Source organism: Lactuca serriola, chromosome 4, assembly GCF_051521515.1.
Source record: "Lactuca serriola cultivar US96UC23 chromosome 4, Lser_US96UC23_V15, whole genome shotgun sequence".
NCBI classification, from domain to species: Eukaryota; Viridiplantae; Streptophyta; class Magnoliopsida; order Asterales; family Asteraceae; genus Lactuca; species Lactuca serriola.
The window spans coordinates 41,410,286-41,433,541 of NC_136411.1; the positions used below are offsets into that span (position 1 = coordinate 41,410,286).

Sequence of the window (23,256 nt, forward strand, 5' to 3'; positions counted from 1 at the left end):
CAATCTTCCCGCATTTGAAGCAGGTCACTTCCTTAGGTCATCTCCTATTACACCATTTTGCTTCACCTCTCCCTTCCCTAGATTGTGTGAATAAGCCTTTCCTGTCAGACCTTGAAGATCCCTCAAATTTCCTCTTCTTGCCAATCTTAACCCTGATGGTTGCCTCAAGAGCAGGTGCCTGGCGTATTGGCACCATAAGTTTGTCCTTACTTTGTTGAAGTAAGCACCTTGTTTCCTCCATATGTCGATCCAACATCGTCTGCACCATTGCCTAGACTTCTGCCATCGTGATTGGCTCAGGTGCAACTACTAATTCTGGTGCATGCTCGTTCACTAGTGGCTTAGGCTGCGGGTTACTATCTCCAAATCCACTTTGAGTGTTCATCATGTCGATCTATACATCAAATTTAGATGTCCGGTGTAGAGTGACGAGAATTTAGATAGAGAAGATTTTATTTATGATCGACGTATAATTCTCCCTATCACTTTGAAAAGTTATATGCCGGTTCTAATATCGTAATTAAATGTTTAGAAACCTGAACACATAAAATTTCCAGATCTGGTCGGCAACAGACCATAGATCCGATCAAACGATAGCATAAAGCATCACAAATCATTTAACACATAAAAACATTTTAGGCATCGTCCCTAATTAAGCTAGTGCTTGTGTCTATTCAGGTGTGCCTCCTAAAATATATTAGACACACTCCTCATGATCATCGCTTAGCATTCTAAGTTTAAGTCTAGAAATTTCCTACAAATTCCTAGTTCGCTTAAACTAATGCTCTGATACCAACTGTGACATCCCCATTTTCACGGCCAGAAAAGACCGATTTTGTTTATGCTTTATAAAAATCAGAGTACTTTTAATAAAAATGTTGCGGAATTTGTTCCCAGAAAAACACGATAAATACGTTATTAAAACATTTTCGAAGAAACGTATTTTTATTCATTTTAAAACATTTGGGATGTCATTGTCAATACAGAAACATAAGCATAAACAGAACTTACATTTATTTACACTAGTGATCTACATCTCTTTAATCTCTCAGTGTAATGTGACTTCATATCAATACCTGTGATATAAATAAACTGAGTGGGTCAGGTTGGGAAACCTGGTGAGTACATAGGGTTTTCAACCCACAATAATATAATTATTATGTTTAAACAATCAAGCAATTAAACCCAATTACCCATCCCCATTATCTTCTTTACTCTTAAGGATCTATCCTAAGAGTCAGCTATTTCTCGTTCATTCATTCCTAAGGATTATCCTAAGGAATCGGCACGATGTCCATCGTTACCAAAGCTTATAGATTACAACTGGTGAACAAGTAGTCCAAAACATCTGGTAAACACTTAGTTCAAAAGTAACTAGTGAACACACTTAGTTCAAAATACCTAGTGAACACACTCAGTTCAAAGATACCTAGTGAACACACTCAGTTCAAAATACCTAATGAGCACCTAGTTCAAAAACACCTACAGGTTACAAGCCTGCTAGCGTTCCACCGGACCGTCTAGTATCGCCCATGGTCATCATCTATACTCCACTAGATGACTGGATCATTGACAACATTGATGTCTTCCATCGTGTTATCATAAAACAACTATTTCATCTACCCATGTTTTACCCAACACATTTTGTAGATATCAAATACATATACAGTTTAAATCATTTAAAACATGTATAAAAATCTTTCACCCAGCATAGACAGCAAGTATTCAGACAATATGCACACACAGCACGTAATTTATATTAAAATACTTCATATCTATGTGTAAGATGAAAGGGAATATGCACTCACCTGAAAGGTGGTGACTCAGCACTCGGACAGCACTTCGATACTCTCAAAACAATTTTCCTTCGATAAAACCTAATACCAATACCACTAGGGTTTAGTCTAACGATAACCGCGACAAATTAATAGTCTAGATATTATTATTATTATATAAGCGTTAAATAACACTCAATATAACTCATAATAATAGCCCAAATACTTATTATAAGTTCCTAATAACGTTAATATATTAAAACATAAGCTATACTAAAGATAAGGTAGGCATAGCTCACTTACAGCGGGTTTTCTCGAAAACCGGGCTTCGCTGGAGCAGCGTTCCCGAGCCGAAAGACTCTTTTCTTGGAGCCGTCGGGCACTCTGGGGCTTCCGCCTCATGCTAGGGAGTTACCCTAGGCTTTGGGGGGTTAGGGAGGCGTAGAGAGAGAGTTTAGAGAGAGAAAGTAAGGTTTGAAGGTGTGAAGAATGAGGGAACCCGGCACCTCTATTTATAGGGGTGCTGACTGACCTACTCGCCGAGTAGGAGGACCTACTCGCTGAGTTGGTACATGTGGTGGCCTTCTGGTGGTGCCACATGTCCAATTCTGGTGGTGCCACGTCACCCCTATCGCGTATCAGCCTTCAAACTTAGAAAAATCATAACTCTCGTATACGAGCTCCGTTTTTGACGTTCTTTATATCCACGCGTAGGTAAAATCAATATCTACAACTTTTGTTTAGACTCCGTCGGCTAATTCTCGACCGATCTCAAATTTAACAGTAGGAGGCGTTTAGACTGTTAAATGACCGCGAAGAATTCGTAACTCCTTCATACGGACTCCGTTTTTTTCTATCTTTTTACCGTTGAGTTCCTATTAATGAGATCTTCAACTCTCATTTAGGCCGCATAAGCCAAAAACCGCTTGAACTAAAATTCGAGTTTCAGGTTGTATACTGCTAAGCCGAATCTTAGAAAAATCATAACTTCTTCATACGAAGTCAGATTTGGGCGTTCTTTTTATGGATTTTCTCGGTTTAACATATTCTACGACTTTCGTTTAGATCACTAAGTCTAAAAAGTCCTTCATCGTAAATTCACTATTTACGTCTCCCGATGCCGTGCCGGTTTTGCCGTAAAACCTCGGCGGGGTCATATCTTCTTCGTTATAACTCGGATTTCGGCGTTCTTTATATGTACGGAAACCTTGAGACATATTCTACAACTTGGTTAAGACTATTTATTATAAATAATCTTTTGCCGAAAAGTCGTTTTCGACACTTATCGCCTCTAAATTGACTAGCCCGGATCTGCGGGCGTTACATTGTGCTACTGTCAATTCAAGTTTATGATAATTATAGTTATGAGCTTAGACACCTAATCCAACAGTCTTCCACTTAGAAAAGTGTAACACTCGGTTACGAATTTCTTCATTATTCGGGGTTGTGGCCGATCATCTGTCGTCATAAGGCTTAGGGTCTTTGGGAAGAAATATTTATACCCATTTGGATGTGGGAGATGTTGGTTATGTGATGAAAGGGTTCGGTTTGTACTTTAGAGCCCAAGGGTATCGGAAAAGGCGTTGGTTCGGGCATTTTATGAATTTTGGATTTTTGTTCAGAAAGTTTTGAGGTAAGGATAAGTTGATAGATGTGTAGAGCTTCTCGTTACCTTTCCGTTTATATAAAGAACATCAAAATCGAAGTTAGAACGAAGTAGTTACGCCCGTTTGAAGTTTGGACTATGATTGAGTATCAGCAAAGGCACGCGGATTGCAAGGTGTAAGCATTAGAAGTGTCACCTTTAGTGGCGATGGAGGCTTTATCGACTACACCTATGTCACCAATAATATTGGTGATGTCGATAATGTTTGCATTTCTTGTTTGACATCCATGTTGATGAGAAGGATAGCCTAGAAATACGCTAGGGAATGGTGCATGTTTCTATTTTATTAAATGTAGTAATGTGAGGAAAACAAATGCATCCAAAACATGGATATGTGTGTAAGTTGTATGTTTGTGAAATAGGTGGAAGTGAGGGATTTCGTTTTGGATGGAGGTGAAAGGAAGGATGTTAATTAGAAGATGAGTCGGTTTATTGAGCACTTCCACCCAATATGTTGGTGGAGAGTTTGGGAGGCTAATAAGGAAGTTGTTAAGGATCAGCCGATAGAGCTGGAAATTAAAAAGAAAAAGAAATTATATTTTAGGAGAGAATCGTGGCCGTTGATTCAATGATATTGAATAGAATCGTATGATTTCAAATGATTGAAAATTTGAGATACATATATACAAGAGTATATATATATATATATATATATATATATATATATATATATATATATATATATATATATATATATATATATATATATAGGGTTAGGTTCATGTGAGACGGCCTAATTTTGTGAGACCGTGAGACGTATTTGCATTTTAAAATTATTTTTAGAATATGTACAGTGTAATATTCTATTTAGAATATTTCACGTATTTTTCAAAAAAAATAGGATTTTTTTTATTTTTTATTTTTTTTAGTTAATTCAAGTTCCGAAAATAATATTTAAAAAAAGAATTTTTAGATTTTTCCATTTATTTTGCATTTTAAAATTATTTTTTAGAATATGTCAGTATAATATTCTATTTAGAATATTTCACGTATTTTTTCAAAAAAAAACGGGATTTTTTTTTATTTTTTTTAGTTAATTCAAATTCCGAAAATAATATTTAAAAAAAAAAATTTTGGATTTTTCCATTTATTTTGCATTTTAAAATTATTTTTAGATTTGATATCACGATCTCACAAAATTAGAATGTCTCAAATAAACCTGAACCTCTATATATATATATATATATATATATATATATATATATATATATATATATATATATATATATATATATATATATATATATATATATATATATATATATATATATATATATATATATATATATATGACAAAACTCAATACATGTGGCGAAATACATGAGTCCATGGGCTATATGACAAACTTTGACAGTGGGCTAATACGAAATACAACATAAAGCCATAATAAATAAATATGCTAACAATTGGGTCATTTAAGGGCATTGTGATTCTTTCTTTAATACAGTGACACCTATAAATTTTTTGAGTAACCCGACAAAAGAAATGTCAATCCTTAAACCAACCGACGTTTTGGTTTTTGGATGGGTTGGAGGGAAACACGTGTGTGTCAACCTTAGTAGGGTATCCCTTCTCATGGGTTTAAGGGCTGAGGGTTTCATGGCGGGGCATGCTACGTTAAAAGTTGCTACATGCAAAGTCACAAAACATGAGAAGTCGTGCATTGAAAATCAACATGTGTTCATACCATTTGTGTTTGATATGTTTTGTTTCCTCACGTTGGATGTGATGGAACTTTTTTCTAAGGTACAACGAATCACGCATAACAATGTTATGTCCTTTAGATCTATGAATGTAGACTTAAAAAAATCGGGTTTCTCATACAAAAAAGTTTAGCTACCTAGCTTGTTGGTCGTTTGTCTTCTCATTTTTGTATTTTTGTATTTTTGTATTGTTACCCCTAAATAATTGAAGGGGTTAAAATCAAAAGGTTAAAAAAAAGTCATTATCAAAAAAAAATTAATGAATCAAACTTCTAAATAAATCAAATCTCAACGAACTAGTTATGTGTCCAGCAGAGAAGAAACCTAAAACTCAAAAACAAAAACACCAAACATACAAATTGTTCAAGGAAAAGCTAAAGTTGACTACCGGCATTGTATCACCTAGACGAGAGATTCCTTACAGTCTTCACCGTCTTCGTGAAGAACAGATGGCCTGTACATCGTGAAGAACAGATGGCATGTACATGTAAAACATCACCATATAGAACACAAGACTGCTGCTTTCCTGTAAGACAGTTTGTTGTAACACCATAATTAAAAGGCATACGAAAACCATTAAAGAGTACACATCCGTGAGCGATAACGACATCCCAAAGTTTGAAGTATCCGAAGCCTTTGTGAGCGCCAAATCCGAGAAAAAAGCAGTGTGGAAGAAAACAACGACGCAACAGTTGGTATCTATAAATAGAATAATCATATGTTTCAAATCCAACCAATCTTCATAATAAGGGCCGGATTCCCCTACCAATATATAACCCACATTAACCAAAACACGAACTAAGATCAGTATCGTCAAAAGAATTATTTCCCAATCTGGCAAAACCCGCTTTCGGAAACTCCATCCGGCGGCGGTCAACACGAGTACAGTGTACAAAAGCACATTCCTCATTACCTTAAATATGTTAAACAAGATATGCCATCCATGATGAGTACCTGTAACCTTCAAATCATGTTGATCCGCAGTCGAACAGATAAGGTGAAGTACAGTGATCCAAATCAACATAGCCATTAGTAAATGGATCATCTGAAAACGTTTCTGGTTCTTGAAGCATAGGTTGACCCAAAACCCTAGAAAATACAGATAAACGAGGAAGAATCCAAAGTAAACATACGGCTGCGGTTGGCCGGCTGATAAATAATCTTTGGTGGTGCCGTCATCTGCAACGTCGTAGAGCTCTGTGCGGAGATTCGTGGTCACGAGGGATTGGTTATTGCAGTTGGCGAAGTAGAGTGAGTATTTACCGGGATATGTAACATGGTATGACGTGTTAAAGGATGCGTGAGGAGGAGGCGAGAGATCTTGGAATGTAAAGAGGACTGTGATGTTCTTGATATCTAAGGCGCACATATCAGGGTTTGGTTTGATTTCGAAGGGGTAGCGTTCTGACAATTCATGCGAGAAAAGGAAGAAACCAATACGTGAAGGATCTGCAGGTTGTGATGAGTTGGAGGTGGAGGAGATTCCGACGGAGGAGACAGAGACGGAAACGTAGCCGGTATGTGAGTATTCAAACTCCGAGAAGAGGATATCTTCCTTGGATTGGATCTCAACGGAGTTGATATCCGCCGTGGATGGTGCAGCGAAGAGGAAGAAGAGGAGGAGAACGGCAGTGAGAATCCTCATGTTAGATTCTCAGGTTGTGGGTTGACGGCGGAGGAAGGCGGTGGTGGGGAGACAGTGAGCGTACGTTGAACCTTTTTTTTTTGTTTTTTTCCTTTCGGATATATTTATATAGAAAAAGGTCAACTACTATCCATGCAGATACGTTTCACCTTTTATTGAGCTTTTCTTAATAAAAGCAATAATACTTATCAAGATAGCATACGTACCTTGAATTTAGGATGTGATTGAGTTATTTCAATTAAAATCCAGAATGATCTAAATAGAATGCCGTGAATTTAATGATGATGAGTTATTCCATGAATATCAAAATTCCGGAATCCCTTCAAGAATACCTATCAAGAAAATTAACTTAAACCTTTGATTACATTTATCCCTCATCATCAATCTCGCTTTAAATTAATTATTGTGCTATTTATCCAATATATTTTGTTAGGTGTTTTGGTGAAAGAAAAAAAAACAAACTGCATTAAAAAAAATAATAATAAAATAAAAACTTCCCTTTGTGGTTCAGTAATTTTATCTAAAAACTTATGGAACGAGTTTTGTTCTTGAGAGTTGAGATATGTTGATCCATGTACATCTTCTTCAGTTCTTCTAAAATTGTGTAAATCAGAATAAGACATGTTTTTTTTAGTTCTTATTAGTGTGGAAGTTTTTTAAGTTTGTAATTACTTTCACAAATTACATTCATAAGAGATTTATTCTTGTTTTTTATCAATAAATTGTTTTACCTAGCTACTTCAATATATAATATTATTAGGTGTAAAATGTTTTGTTTTTTTGTTAAAAACGTGAATGGAATAAGGATGCAAATCTGGAGAATCGGGTTTTCTGTCATTCACACAACTAGTCGGGTAATGCCTAAAAAATCGCAATCAACAATGCAAATGATAAGGATTCACGATACCCTACTTTCTAACAAAAGTACACCAAAAACCTTTTTACTTTTAAATCATATATACTCAATATGTAGGTTTATAACAATAGGAAACAAATTTATTTCATTGCATGTCAAAATACAATACATCAAAATAGGTACGGCATAATTCGGGTGTTTAATAAATCAACAATAATAAGAATTTTGTGATTAAAATCGTATTCTAGTTTAATGATTTATAAAATAAATAAGAATCCTATGACAGCATCGCCTGGAACCTTTTTAAAAAGAGGATTAATCAGATTTAAAAATAAGGTCTTTGATTTTCTTGGTTTGTGTTAATGTGTTTCATGATTTGTAGTAGAACTCAAAGTGATACTATGGTTTTTTGACCAGTTATTTTAGTTGAAATTGGCACAACTAACATCAGGTTTTCAGAATTCCATGATAATTGTAACACTACTTTGTAGCTTGTTACATTATGAATGTTTATTTTTTCTAATGTCTGTCTATATACACCATCAAATATCAAATACACATTGACATTCGCAAGAAATGATTGTCAGTTATTTGCTTCAGGAGCTATCAACGACTCAGTACACGGATCCTCACTGGATATTGTAAGTGTCTGACTAGGATTCTGCCAAAAGTGATTCCTTAAGGCCCTAAACTTGGGATTTATAGTTGAAAATCCAGGGTCAGATAGCAAATCTTGAACACTCGTGCGACCCTCTAACATGTTCATGGCTTGTGACATAGTTGGCCTAAGTGTAGGTGATGCATTCGTGCACAAAAGAGCCACATTCAAAAGTGTCATTGCTTCCTCCGATGAATACTCGGATCCCAAATCCGGATCAACCAATTCCAATAAACTCCCTCTCTCTTGCAGAACATATGCCTGTAAAGTGAAAACAAAAGAAATTAATATTATTACAGTTGACTTTTTTGGTCAAAAATTGAGATTTTGCTTACCCAATCAAGAAGGTAAACAAACTCTTCTTTGGGTCTATAGTTGGTGTTGCTTTTTCCACTAACTGTTTCTAATACCACGATTCCAAAACTGTAAACATCTGCCTTGGGAGTCAAGTAACCTCGCATCGCGTACTCCGGAGCCATGTAACCTCTAAAAAAAAACAGTTAGTATTAAATAGGATGTATTGATGTAATATGTGTAACAAAAGCAAGCTTAAAGAACATAACATACATGGTTCCTGCAATACGAGTACTGATGTGGGTATTTCCATCATCAGTAAGCTTTGCCAAACCGAAATCAGATATTTTTGCATTCAGGTCTTTATCGAGCAACACATTGCTAGTTTTGATGTCTCTGTGTACAATTCTTAGTTGTGATTCTTCATGGAGATACACCAAGCCTCGGGCTATCCCTAAACATACCTTCCACCTCACTGGCCATGTCAGCTTTGCTTTCGACACTTTATCTCGACCTAATGCCATGGTATTATAAAATTAGCGAGAAAGAAGATTTTCATCGGTTTCTAAATTTTATGATAAGCTTACCGAAAAGGGCACGAGATAGGCAGTTATTCTCCATGTACTCATAAATCAAAGATAACTGGTTGCCTTCAACACAACATCCGTATAGTTTCACAAGATTTGGGTGTTGTAAAGCTGAAATCATGCCGATTTCATTCACGAATTCGCGAGTTCCTTGTTTTGACTTTGATGATAGTTGTTTCACTGCAATGATTGTCCCATCTGATAATGAACCCTATTATACATATTACATATTTTATTAGTAACATAAAAATAATAAAATTTGTGCTTTGAACGAATTGACAGTTGACAGTTGACACCACCTTGTAAACAGCACCAAAACCACCTTCGCCAAGCTTGTTTGACAAATCAAAGTTTTTAGTTGCAGCTTTTATCTGTCTTAGAGTGAATATTCCAGTTTGCAGATCCAGACCTTTGAGCTCTGTTATATAAATTTAAAAAAAAAAAAAAATGTATTGTATTAAGTTTGTGACTAGTTTTTTTGCAAATTTAAACGTTCAGACAATATTAGAAAAGGTATTTACCTCTATCTTTCGCATTTTTAGCCGTAAAGAAGCCTTTTCTCCACAAGATAAGTATGATTAACAATATAAAAAACACTCCTCCACCAACAATTGCTACTATTAAACTAACTGCAATTTTTTTCCCATAAACAGGGGGGTCGAAATCTGTATGACAATGCAATGTTAGAACTTAAAAAAACAGCACTGAGAGAATTTATAACATAATAAGCTGACATGGAAATGATTTATAGGTTGTTTCTTTTTCACTTAATGTGGACAGATATGTATGATTGTTTCTAACCCTTTACCTATTTTCCTTTTTACTTTTTTCCTCCAAACTCCTCTAACATTAATGAAGTTTAACAAAATTGATGACCATTGTGAACTTTGTGTTTTGGAATGTAAAGATAAAATCGACTCTATATATACAACACTTTAATTAGACAGACATAATGAAGAATGACTTACTTGGATCAAGTGAAATGGCTGATATTAAAGGACCATAAATTCCTCTAACTGGAATTCCAGTAGTGCCCCTTCCAGCCCAATAAAGTTGAATCTTGACCGTGTTACTCGTCACATTGACTGTGAATTTTTTTGTAATTGGCCTACCAGCACCTCCAGCCTCTTTTGCAATATCAAAATCCTTCAATTTCAACTCCCCCTACATTTTTTTTTAAAAAAAAAATTTAAAACTCATGTTCAAAAGTTTCATAGGCATATATGGATATACTATTGTAATTCATAGTTAAATCACCTGGACATAAACATCAAATACGCGCTTTCCAAGGTTGTTATATGTGCTGTCTTGGGTGAAAACAATCTCAGCAAAGTGAAGGCTAAGATTGTAATTTCCGTTGAGAAGACAGAGTCCATAGTAAGTGAGAGAAATAGCAGCTGTGCGTGCTGACGTGTACAATTCTGTTTCGGATGATGACACGTTATGGAGACTTGATACATTTGAAAGAGTGTAGATATCAGAATCATGATCATCATCTAAAAAGTGTCCAGTGCTGCTAAATGCCCAGTTTCTTTCCCCATAATATGTTGCTGCGCCTTTTGCTTCTAAATCAGCTTTGTATCTAGTGGTGTTGTTGATATTTACTTCTTTGCCCCCGCAATTGATGTGTAGAGAATAGGCTTCTGAAGGAGAATATGGGAACTTAGTTGACATTTAAGATGAAGTGAATTGATGTTTATTATAGTTTACTCACGTTGTCTAGTTGAACTAGAACATGGGAAATCTTTCCTTAGACATGGATGAATATTGCTTCTACATTAAAAATAAATAAATAAATAATCAAGTTATCATGTAGTTTTTGATGGTTTCACATAATAAAAATGTCACGTGTCTTACTGTTTGTTTGTGGACAAAGAATACCCCTCCACCATGTTTCTGATTCAAGTAAGCAAAAATTTAAGAATAAACATGAGTATGAAAAAAAGAACAAAAGAAAAAAGAAAAAGTGGAAAAACTTACATTGTCCCACGTGGACATTCATTTGGACCAGAAGAATCCCATGTAAAACGGTTATAGGAAACATCCCTGAAAAGGCATATATTGGGAAAATATTTTACTTTTTGATTATCCAAAGATGTAAATTATGTAGGGAAAGATGGCTATTTAAGAAAATATTGTACTTACACAGTTTTGGAGCTTGAGAAGACCCATCCAGGTATAGGTCCAGTAAGATTATTATCTGTCAAATAACTATAAAACAGTGTCACCTTTTAGAAAATTGATTACAGTTATTAGAAAACAACATAATATTGTTGAAGATAATTCACTTACATGTAATCTGTTTTGCCTAGTTCAGAAAAAGATGATGGGATTTCACCAGTCAAATTGTTGAAGCTGAGGTCTCTACAACAATTAAAAAAATATATATCATGAATAAGTTACAAGACAATGTAATTTTATACATATACCAACCTTTATACTTACAGAGTTTTCAGTGTTCTCATATTCCCCACGTATTCAGGGATTGTCCCACGGATCAAACAATTTCTAAGTACCCTGTGTAATTCCAGATTATAATTAATATTTAATATTTTTACTTCAATAATAATACGATGCTTTATTATAAAAATAATCAAAAACTCACAATTTACTCAGATCTTCCATTTTCTGCAGTTGTGGGAAACTAGATCCTGTAGTTTTCAAGTCACTGATCCTTCTGTAACACAAGAGTAATATTAAATATTTTACATGTTAGATATATTAGATAAAGGAATCAGTAAGTTTGTATATTCAGAGAGGAAATAAGGTAAAAAGAACTATACATACAGATCATTTAGTTTTGTTAACACAGAGATGCTAGAAGGAATTGGCCCCTCAAGAGAACAACCTTGTAGATGCCTGCATTATTAAAAAGAAAATATTGACATCTTTTAGATTAACACATCTCTAGAAACCAAAAGAAACCTCCAACAAAAATAAATAAAATGTGCTTACAATTTCTGAATTTGTGTCCAGTTGCCAATGAAGTCTGGTATCTTTCCAGTGAAATTATTGTCACTTATCCTCCTAAAATTGTAAGTAACAAAAGTTATAATTTGAATCTATTATTATATTTATACATTGAAAATTTTACAAGATGTATTTATACTCACATATCAGTCAAGTTGGTAAGTTTTCCAAGTCCAACAGGCAGTGGGCCAGAGAATTCATTTGAAGCCAGAACACTGGGAATACAAAATTTTATATGAAAATATGGATCAAACTTATAATTTCAATCTATTATTTTTCTTTCTTGGTGTTTTAATCAGAAGTAGGCAAGGGTAAAAAGGTGAAAAGTTATTAGTTATTACAGTTTCTGCAAATTTTTCATGTTGACAATCTCTTGGGGTATGGATCCTGAAAAGCGATTTCCTTCCATGCTCCTACAAAATGTTGAAGAAACAATCAAAATTAAGGGGTTTTTTTTTTACTATTTATAGTATTATAACAAAATAAAAAGGGGTGATGTTGTTTACAGATTTACAAGGGTAGTTATTCTGGTGAGAACTCTTGGAAATGGGCCGGATAATCTGTTTCCCATGAGAGAGCTGCATATAGTCATGGATTATTGTAAGATTTGTTACTACAGTAAAATAATTATTAATTATTTTTCACAGGTAAAAAAAAAAATAGGTGGTTCATACAGGTCACCCAAGCGCATAGTAGCCCATTGGGGAGGTATAGTTCCATTGAGGTAGTTACGACTGAGATCCCTGGATTAAAAAGCACACAATTATAATTATTTTATTATTATCATTTCATAAACATAAAACGCATAACTTTTATTGATTAATAATGTCTTAATCAAAGAGATCTTGCTTACAATTGTGTAAGGTATCGAAGCTTGGAAAACTCTGGTGGAATAGCAGCTGAGATGTTCTGGGATTTCAAAGCTCTGCATTGTTAACAGAAATTAAAAAATTTTATGGTTTGAAATTATTCAAAAAAAATTAAGTCTATCTCCATCTCATAAGAATTGCAGCAATTTCCTATTATATAAGTTTTTTTTTTTAAAAAAAAGATGGTAAACTTTTGTTTCATAAACTTTAAACAACAAATACTCAATGTGCATGTTGAATTGTTAGATGTGGTATTTATATAATTAATGCTAAAAATATGTACAATTACTCTAGTAATAGATGTATTTTGACTAATGTTACAGAATCCTATCAATATTTATAAACGAACAAATTGATAAAATCATATAGTAATTAGGATTTTTACAAGTAAACCATGTAAATGTATATTATGTATATTTACAAACATATTTATTGGGTGGATTTTTTAATTTTTTAGAAATACTGTATCTCATATTTTCAACACCAACAACAATGTAATAAGATCTATTGAGCTACCCTAGAATGAGACAGTTTATTCGGATATAATTCCATAATTACTCATGAACAGAAACGCGTCAAGTTTTTAGCATCATTATGTTTAAAATTATAATATTGATATCACGATTTTATCATATTTAAATGTACTTATCTTTTCATTATTGTATTTAAAATAACTCCATGCAATTGACTAGGTCAATAAATCTTTTTCTAATTCGTTTTGGTATTTTGTTCCTTAAATAGTCAAAAAACATTCACTAGAATACAAATAAATCTTACGTCCTGTAAAATTGCAAGTTCTTTCATTTTCATTTACAACATAAAAAAGTTACATCTTGATTCTCATATAGAAGTTACAATTTTCTATTTGTTTATTTTTTTTTTCTTGAATAAACCAACACTAACGTTTTTGTCAATACAATTCTTTTGCAGTAGATATTTTATATATTTGATAAATAATTAATCAAACTATACGATTAACAAACATTGTAATTTATTACATATAATTAATTTTAACCCATAAATAAAAGAATAGTGTATCACTAATTCACTATTCAATAAACGGTTCATGACTTATTCATTTAATTTTACCAACCGAGTTGCTTTCGTGCCTCTCCATTTATGCCTAAATTGGTAAATTATTATAGTTACATAATTGGATATGAAATTAATTTCATTGCTTATTTTGATAAAAAAAAAATTGTAAGTTTATTGCCTAAATAAGCCAATAACAAACTTAAATATGAGTCTCATGTCACTTAATGACAAAGAAAGTTGTTGACCTTTCAAGTGATGCTTTAGACACTGCCTCGTATATTTTACTAAAACAAATTTTAAAAAAATAAAAGTAAAAACTACAATCGAACTCATTGATACAATGATACTTATAATAATTTTAATATATTAATAGCTACCTTTAATTTTATTTTATTTAAAACATTCTGTTTTTTAGGTCATATTGTTTTTTTTTTGGTTAAAAGATGGAGTAATATCTAGAAGATGGGGACAATAGGACTCGTACAACTGTCAGCTGATTCCAGCTTGGCAGTCAACAAGATCGGGTTGACTATCTTCCAAGTCAAAGCTACTGTCCTATGAGGCTATGACTATCTATGTATGTATAAAGTATAAAACTATAAACTATAAACAATACAATTCAGATTGATCTTTTTTTATATATATATAAAATGCGCCAAGATTTACATGCTTTTTGATAAATACGCCAAGATTCACATGTTTTGATAAATTCGTCAAGATCAAGATGAATTTAATACTCAAAACATTATTAGAATTTAGAACAATTTCATAATTAGTAGTTAGCTCTATCAAAAAATCTAATGAAGAGTTATAAATTATATATGAGCATGAAGAGCTTTTTTTAGAAGTTAATTAATAAGAATCAACCCATAAAGAGCTTTTTACCAGTGGAGAAGATAGTCTTTTTGGGTCAGTATATCAAATTACAGAAAACTTTGTCCCCATAATAAGATTATTATTACTTTAAAAGTTTAGTTTTTCCTCCAATGATTGTGGATTCTGAAGGTTCATGAACATCGAAGAACAAAAATCACATATAATTATCTAAAATGCATCGGTAGTTCCTAAAATGAAAACAGAAATCTATCGTTGGAACATTGTGTATGTATATATGTGTGCAAATTGCAATGAATGTTGATTAGACGAGATTTAGGCCATAGATTTTCGTAAATTCGTAAGGATATCGACTTCATCTTCCCTAATTAACATTTGGATTCCAAATTGCCATAACCAAATTAGGAATACGTACATGCGAACGACGCGGCAGGTGGCATTTTGTTCGAAAGAGCAATCACAGTTAACAGAGACCTCGAATCCTTTTGGGAACTCGCCGCGGCCCCAATTCCCTTCGCCACTGCACGGATTCTTATCCAAATCCCATTCTTTCGTCCCATTTATCCCCAATTTTTCACCTATTTCTTTCAGTACCTTCACTGCATCAATCCACACACACACACAAACAACCACCATTAACCTCTCCGTCATTCTTCGATTCAGAACGAAGTAATCAATGAAGATACAAAAGGAACACCTACCTTCTGTCTCGTCTAGCTTTGGTGATTGTGCGGATGCAAAACTTTTGTACAAAATCAATGAAAACATGAAGAACAAGATACTTTTCATGTTGCTGATTGTAGGATGCTCCTGAGACTTAGTGGAGCAAATGAGACGAGTATATCATATAGTGCGAGAGAACAAGAGAGTAACGACAATAATAATTGTCGATAAAGAAAGGTGTACAGCAGGTCAGAGCTGAAAATGGCGACTAGAATTAATTGGGGGAGATGGAGATGAGGGTTAGTTTGGCCCCATTGGGCATTACGAATCTCTCATGTGGGAATAAAATCTTATTTTATGAAGATAAACTCTTGTTTAAATTATCAAATATCAGATAATTAGTTACATAATACGCGATAATTTATAAAGTAGAGCCATCGACACTGTACATAGCTATATAAATCCTCTTTAATAAATAAAGATTGTCAATCTCACGTCGGTATTGACATTTATCATATTATGATATTTTTAAAATAAATATTATCCACTTGTCAATTTTTGATTTGTTTCAATTTTTTAAAATTAAAGTCATATATAGTTATGTATGTAAAGTATTAAATATCAACCCGTGTAGAATACGGGTTTCACACCTAGTTGTCAATATATTGCATTTTAGGTGTCTAACAGCATCATTATTTTTTTTCTTTTTGGGAATGAAATTTCCACAATGATTTTCGGACAAACTTTCATATAGCGACTAATCTTCGATGCGAACATGAAGCTTTGTCTCCTGTCCTGAAGTTACTGCACACGAAACTTCATGATCATAGAAGTTGAGTAGTGTGAAGATTTGAACATGTGTGGGTTATTTACTCACAACATATTTCACATTTCTTACTAATTCTATATTTGGCATACTAAATAGTTTTAGCTAATAGCTGAAAAACTATTTGTTATATAAAAAGTTAGTTGATAATTAAAAAAATAGCTGACAAAAAATAATGTTTGGTAAATTTAACAGATTAGCTAGTTGAAAGATATAAAATGATATAAAAAAAATATTTAGAATAATATGTTTTTTTTATAATTAATTAAGGGTATATTTGGAAAATTAAAAAAAAAATCATGAAAAGCTGGTCTAAGACTTTGTTTGGCATGTCACAGCTAACTGATAAATTAATTTATTTTTCGAGTTTTTTAGTTGTCATTTTTAACAAGCTGAAAAGTATCTTATAAGTTGGTTTTTGCAAAAGCTATTTAGACTGACTTTTCATAAGCATTTTTTAAATTTTCCAAATATACCTTTAATTAATTATAAAAAAAACATATTTTTATAAATGCCTTTTTATGTCATTTTATCTTCCAACTAGTTTAACAAACGTCATTTTTTATCATCTTGTTTTCCAACTATCGGCTAATTTTTCAGCTAGTACATCAAATATAGTCTGACGTAGTTTTTATGTAAAAGCTAGCTTATAAGCTATATTTTGGTTTGTCAAACGTTACAATTTAAAAAAATGAAAATAAGATAAGATTATCAGCTAATTTTGGCGCTAAACATTGCGCAGGTCACCACAACCCTTATGGATAAAAGGGTTATTGTCATTATAACTCGATAATCTTTTCCTTTTAGTTTTAAAATGGTCATGGTGGTGGCCAACAAAATTAATAACCCTAAATCTTTTACACTAAAATAGTGTATAGTGGTAAAGGGGTCGAATCCACGGAGATTGGTTCAATTTTATAACTCTATGAAAATCTATTTGTAAAAAATACTTGTAAAATAACAATAAAAATGAAAATGGGGGTTTTGGTCTTTTAAAATACTTGTAATAAAACTAGAATTAAACTAAGATTTAGATGGACAATTCAATAAAAATAAGAGAATTTGATGTAAAATCAATAAGGGGATGATGGTTGACTTAAGGTTTCCTCGCTTTGACTTTTGATGAACATCTCATTAGAATCCAATGGTGCAATACTTGTTTTAAATCCTCAATCTGGCTATAGTAATCCAAGAAGCCTAAGATTACCTAGACTCTTCTTAGTTGTTAAAATGGTTAGAGAAGCTCATAACAATTTCCTTAGTCAAAGTCATAATTTCCATTAAGCTTGTAATTAGTGAAAGTCAACTAGCATTAAGAACCAAAAAGTCACCAAATCCAAGAGGAGTCAAATACTTTCACTACCATGTTGGAGAAAATGTTTTTATGATTGTGTAAAGTAAAACTAACACAAAAATCACTTGTTGCTTGCTAATTTGAGGATCCTTTACTTAATCAAAAAATTAGTCAACTAATCACCACAAACACATTTAAACTCGTGAATAAAAACATACAAGTAGTAATAAGATGTTAAAACATAAAACATTCTCATAAGGATTCAAGAACAAATTCATGGAGTCTTCAACATTCAACAAAGATTCAAAGGATTTCACCAAAGTCAACCAAGTTTTGTTTAGTCTAGCATGGCTAAACTAAAGAAAACAAAGTGAGAAAAGATTGTACCAAACATTCAACAAGATTTAGAGATCAAAAGATGATGTTCTTTAAGGTTCTTGGCCTTCAAAGTCTTCAAAATCTCCAAAGAAAAGGCTCTAAAGTCAGATGTGCAAGTATTCCAAAAGAATCTCACCAAACTTTCCTCAAATAGAAGCCAAAAGTAAAACCACGAATTTGGCCCTGCATGAATCCACACGGGCGGCGTAAGAATTCCACGTGGGCCGCGTGAACTGATGGAGTATGTGCCTTTTTCATTTGTTGGGCCTACACAACTTAGTCCACTAGCCTAGTTTGAGTCCGATCAGCTTCTAGCCTGTTTTTCTTCAACTTTGCCTTTTCCAAATCCTCCAAAGCTCTTGAAATCGCCTGATCATTAATTCTTGCACGCTTGAAAATTTCTTCCATCTTTGTTTAATTAAGAGACAATATTCTTCAATGCTCCATCCATCGAAAGCTTATTTTATGCATCACCTCCACTAGATATTAAGCTCAAGATCCTTGTTGTCCTCCTACTCCAACCGCTTTCCATACGTCCTGAACATACCCGCTCCGCTAGTCTCCAAAACCCTACAATTATGCTCAAGAAACTAGTGAGCACCCGAAATAGACACAAAATAATAAAAAGGGAAAATATGCATGAGAATTAACTAAATTATGAATGAAATGAACTAAAATAAACTATAAAATGAAATAAATAAAATGAAACTATCAAATCACCCTAAGCTTAAACCTTACTTGTCCAAGTAAGACAAGACTAAAATGAACTTGGGATGAACTATCCTAAGAAATATAAAAAGAATGGATAGAACCATAGAACATGATCACAGTTAGTCAACATGGTCAGAATTGATCTTGTAATTATCTCATGGATTTTTCATCCGATGACAATGCAACCATAAACCACAGCTAGAACACCTCCTCTAGGTGAGTAAGGAGGGATGGTCAGTCGCAGCCCCAATGGAACATGCATATAATGAAGAACATATGTAGTAAGGAGAAAACAGATGGACGGGCTCGCACGGAGCTCTTCTTTAAGTGTACACTCTTATCATGAAAGTTGCATGATATCACGTATGTCGGCCACTCTCAAGTGTTATTGGGTTTCATCGTCCGGGCACCATTGTAGGAATCAGTTCACTTAGTGTTGGCCCAAACCTCCCGTAGTGTCCGACTCGACAGTCTCCCTAACATCACCAATTTGTGAAAACAACTTGATCTATATACAATAAAACATTCCTAAATAAATTAGCAATCAAACGTCGGGTGATCAAAATATGATGTAACGTCCCAAAATTCAAGACTAAAAATTTCTTTTAATAAAACATTTCTTTAATCAAATTCCTCATTCCAAAACATAAACAGAGTATTAATTTCCAAAATACATGTTCGTTATCAGAGTAAACATTCCCAGGCTGTCTAATCTATGGTGTGTGTGTCATGCGATCACCCCGAGCTCTTCCCTCCGCTACCGGAAGTACCTGAAACCAAAACTGAAAACCATACGCATGAAGCTTAGTGAGTTCCCCACCCTACCACATACCATACAATCACATATCATACACACTGTCGGGCAATTCTGGGGTGCCCGACCTACCCGGTACAGCGATTCTTAGGCGCCGACCAACCCGTGTCAAGCCGTTCTGGGGTGCTGACTACCCATGTCAAGCCATTCTGGGGTGCTGACTACCCATGTCAGGCCATTCTGGGGTGCTGACTACCCATGTCACGCCATTCTGGGGTGCTGACTACCCATCGGTCCTAACAACCGATCCTCGGGGACTATTTCACCCCTACTACTACTATCACATATATCATAAACATAACATATTATCAGACATATCTGGGGTGTCCGATCTACCCTTCGGTCCTAACGACCGAACTTGGGGACTATTCCCTTCCTACTACCACTATCACATATAACATAACTTGCCAGCATATAAACATATCATCACATACTGTCAAACGTTTCTGGGGCGTCTGACTACCCTCCGGTCCTAACAACCGAACTCTACTGATGAGTCATGGAACCCCATCCATGCTCTTACTGATAGTGAGATACGGGCCCAGCCCACACTCACTCTTTCCCTAACTTGGGCCTTGCCCCTGATCTGCTGCTAATGAGATGTGGAACACCATCTACACTCTGCAATTGGTGAGACATGGGACCTCGCCCATACTCACCTCCCTACCAGGCACATACAAGTATCACACGGACAACAAGTATAAACTATCACATAAACCATTCCTTGGGCACCCGCCCTCTATCATTGGACCTCGTCCCGAATATCATACTAGCATACTATGCCTAGGGCTAACCCACGGGTCTCATACTCATAACTACATGGGTCGGCATTGTGGCCGTAGACCCATTCATACAAAGGGAAACTCACCTGCACTGGCTGAACTCGCTGATGATCCCACTAGTTGCTGCCCGGCAACTCTCTGAACTCCTGCTCCACTCGCTCCCCGAGCTACCAATATCAATACAACACTGAGTCAAACTGACCCCCGACAGACAACCAAGTCAACTCTGGTCAAAGTCAAAGTCCTGGTCAAATTCAACCTTCCATGTCAACCCTACTCGCCGAGTCACCCTATTGACTCGCCGAGTTTATATGTTAAGAGTCCTTCTATTCGCGACTCGACTCGCCGAGTTAGTCCATGACTCGCCGAGTCTACCGATTACCGAGTCCTGACCTGTCCAACTCACCGAGTCTCCATTCAACTCACTGATTCGAGTCTCAACTCGAAGGGTTTGGGGTTTCACGACCTGACTCTCCGAGTCTAAGAACAGACTCGTCGAGTCCAAGACAACCTTCAATAGACTTGCCGAGTTGTTCATCCAACTCGCCGAGTTCCTGCCCAACTTCATCTGACTCGACGAGCTGTTCATCCCACTCGTCGAGTTCGTCCTCATCTTCATGCTACTCGCCGAGTCCACTCAAAGGACTCGCCGAGTCCATTCAGATCTCCAAACATGCAGAGGACTTTTGAGTCATGCAGCGACTCCAAATCATAGATCCATACTTCCAAAGCTCAATCCCCACATAAAGTTGCAAACTTTACGTATAACTAAAGAGATCTAGGCTCAAAACATACTAGGGTTTGGTTTAAGGACAAAAGGGCTTCACCAACTACTCATCTCCTGATGCTTTATGACATATTGGACCATCCCAACACTAGATCTGAAGTGGCAACCACATATCTAAGACCCTAACTCGAATTGGGTCTCAATCAACCATAAAACCCCCAAATCTCATAACAAAAAATAGATCTAGATGCAAAGAAGGGAAAATGGCAGCTTAATACCTCCAAGATGAACACAAACTGAAGTAGATCTCGAATCTACACCTCTCCTTTGAAGCAACCTTCTTGATCTTCAAGTTCCTTTCCAAAATTTCCTTCCTCCAAAGCTATTTCTCTCAAATGATGGAAGCTCCCACGAAATCTAAGGTTTACAGGTTCTCTAGGATGATATGGAGGCTGAGGGAGGGACATAACACCCTTTATATAGGATACAACTCCCGGAATTAGGGTTTTCCTCGTACAGACCAGACTCGTCGAGTCTCCTTGGCCGACTCGCCGAGTCGGTTACTTACTCCCCGACCCAGATCCCGCTCGGACTCGCCGAGTCCCTCCTTGGACTCGCCGAGTCGACCCCTAAACTTAGGGTTTTCTTTTCTTTCTTGGTCTTCAAAACTTTGGGTGTTACAACTCTCCCCCACTTAAACTAAACTTCATCCTCGAAGTTTGCGATGGTCCACCGCCTGCGATCTGCCTCCAATATCCCACCATTTAATCCAACACTAGTTGCCTACCTTCGCTGGCCTCCTGCTCGGTCATTCTGACTATCATCAATCCTTGCGAATAATAAACTCGGGTCACCCTGACCCTGAACATCCTAGAAACACGACTTACCTACCGACACTCCTTCTGGTACTCATCGAGTACTGCACTGAACCTATAGGGGTTCACCCCTTCTTCCTTACGCGATTCCCTTGCCTTCCAAGGCGATGCTCCATAACCAACTGTCTCCTCTGTCACTGTGAAGATCCTATCTTCACCAATCCATTATTCCTGCTAAATCCAGTACGGTTCATCACTGCCAGTAACCACTGACACTCCTCTTTGCCAAAACTTGGTGCCGAGTACCCCTCGATTCAACTAACTGAATTCCACCATACACTACTTACCCGCAGTACTACTGACTGAAAATTCTGCTATTCCTTGTCTGCCTTTCGGATGAACTGAGACCACCCTGGTCCCTACCAACCTATCAGTGTCTGGATTACCGGCTCCCACTGGTAGCTAGTCCCAACACCACCACTAGTCGTTCCCAGCGTCTTCCGAAGAAACTTCGACCACCTATAACTGCTCAATCAATTCTGCCATTCAGGCACTACAAACCTGGGATCCCCGATCCCCTAACTTGACACTAAGGTCCCTACCAGGTCCCACCTGCGCTGCTAAAACTCACGGGCCTCGCCCACGGGTCTCACCCAACTATATCCTGGAGCGGCCTCTCCCATTGTCTCACATCTCTAGGGCTATACAGTCAAACTCCCTATCATTCACATCCACTACCCATTCCTGACCCTATCTGATCACTAGGAGATAAGGGCCTCGCCCCAACTCCGCTAACGAAGCTACTAAGGAATGCTACGGCTTACCCGTAGCCTTACATCACCATCCATTGCTGACTGCCAGTGAATGCTACGGCTGCCCCGTAGTCTTACAATACTTCCACCACTGACTGTTAGTGAATGCTACGGCTGCCCCGCAGTCTTACATCACTTCCTACCACTGACTGCTAACACGAACGCACCCATGTGCCATTAGCTCTCAAGATCCTCATTTCGACTCCCTTGAGTCCTACGGGCGATCCACAACCTGAATTCCCAACCACGCACTAACCATTACCATCACACGCACTAGCTGATGGGGAGTTTCTCAAACTGCCAACCCTGAAATCCTCAATCCATCAAACATTGAACTACTTCCGTTCCTTCTCGGAGGTCACGCACTCATCCTGGGTCTGCGTGCTCCTACCTTTGCACACTCGGAGGATTCTCCCCCACTTCGATCCTGCTTACCCCTTGTTACTCAATGCTCAAAAAGAAATCCCAATCCTTGCTACCATTCCATAATCAATCTGTTGAGGAACCCAAGCTTACCATAGCTAGGGATCTAACCAATCCAT

At 35.9% G+C, this 23,256-nt stretch overlaps 1 protein-coding gene and 1 pseudogene across 1 annotated transcript; both read right to left on the reverse strand.

The window, feature by feature from the left end:
- Positions 1–5,571: 5,571 nt before the first annotated feature.
- Positions 5,572–6,789, reverse strand: LOC145098279 (protein CANDIDATE G-PROTEIN COUPLED RECEPTOR 7 pseudogene; annotated as a pseudogene).
- A 1,308-nt stretch (positions 6,790–8,097) lies between these two features.
- Positions 8,098–15,840, reverse strand: LOC145101383 (Leucine-rich repeat transmembrane protein kinase). Its single transcript, XM_079038573.1, has 24 exons — positions 15,594–15,840; positions 15,308–15,491; positions 13,008–13,079; positions 12,829–12,897; positions 12,661–12,732; positions 12,496–12,567; positions 12,298–12,369; positions 12,140–12,211; positions 11,972–12,043; positions 11,790–11,861; positions 11,630–11,701; positions 11,477–11,548; positions 11,330–11,395; positions 11,165–11,230; positions 11,042–11,080; positions 10,899–10,957; positions 10,442–10,827; positions 10,153–10,348; positions 9,706–9,849; positions 9,484–9,602; positions 9,185–9,395; positions 8,871–9,111; positions 8,639–8,789; positions 8,098–8,564 (listed from the first exon to the last, which is right to left on the reverse strand). Exons 1-24 carry the CDS (start codon positions 15,679–15,681, stop codon positions 8,229–8,231), a joined length of 3,003 nt encoding a protein of 1,000 aa, XP_078894699.1. The 5' UTR covers positions 15,682–15,840; the 3' UTR covers positions 8,098–8,228.
- Between the last annotated feature and the right edge of the window lie 7,416 nt (positions 15,841–23,256).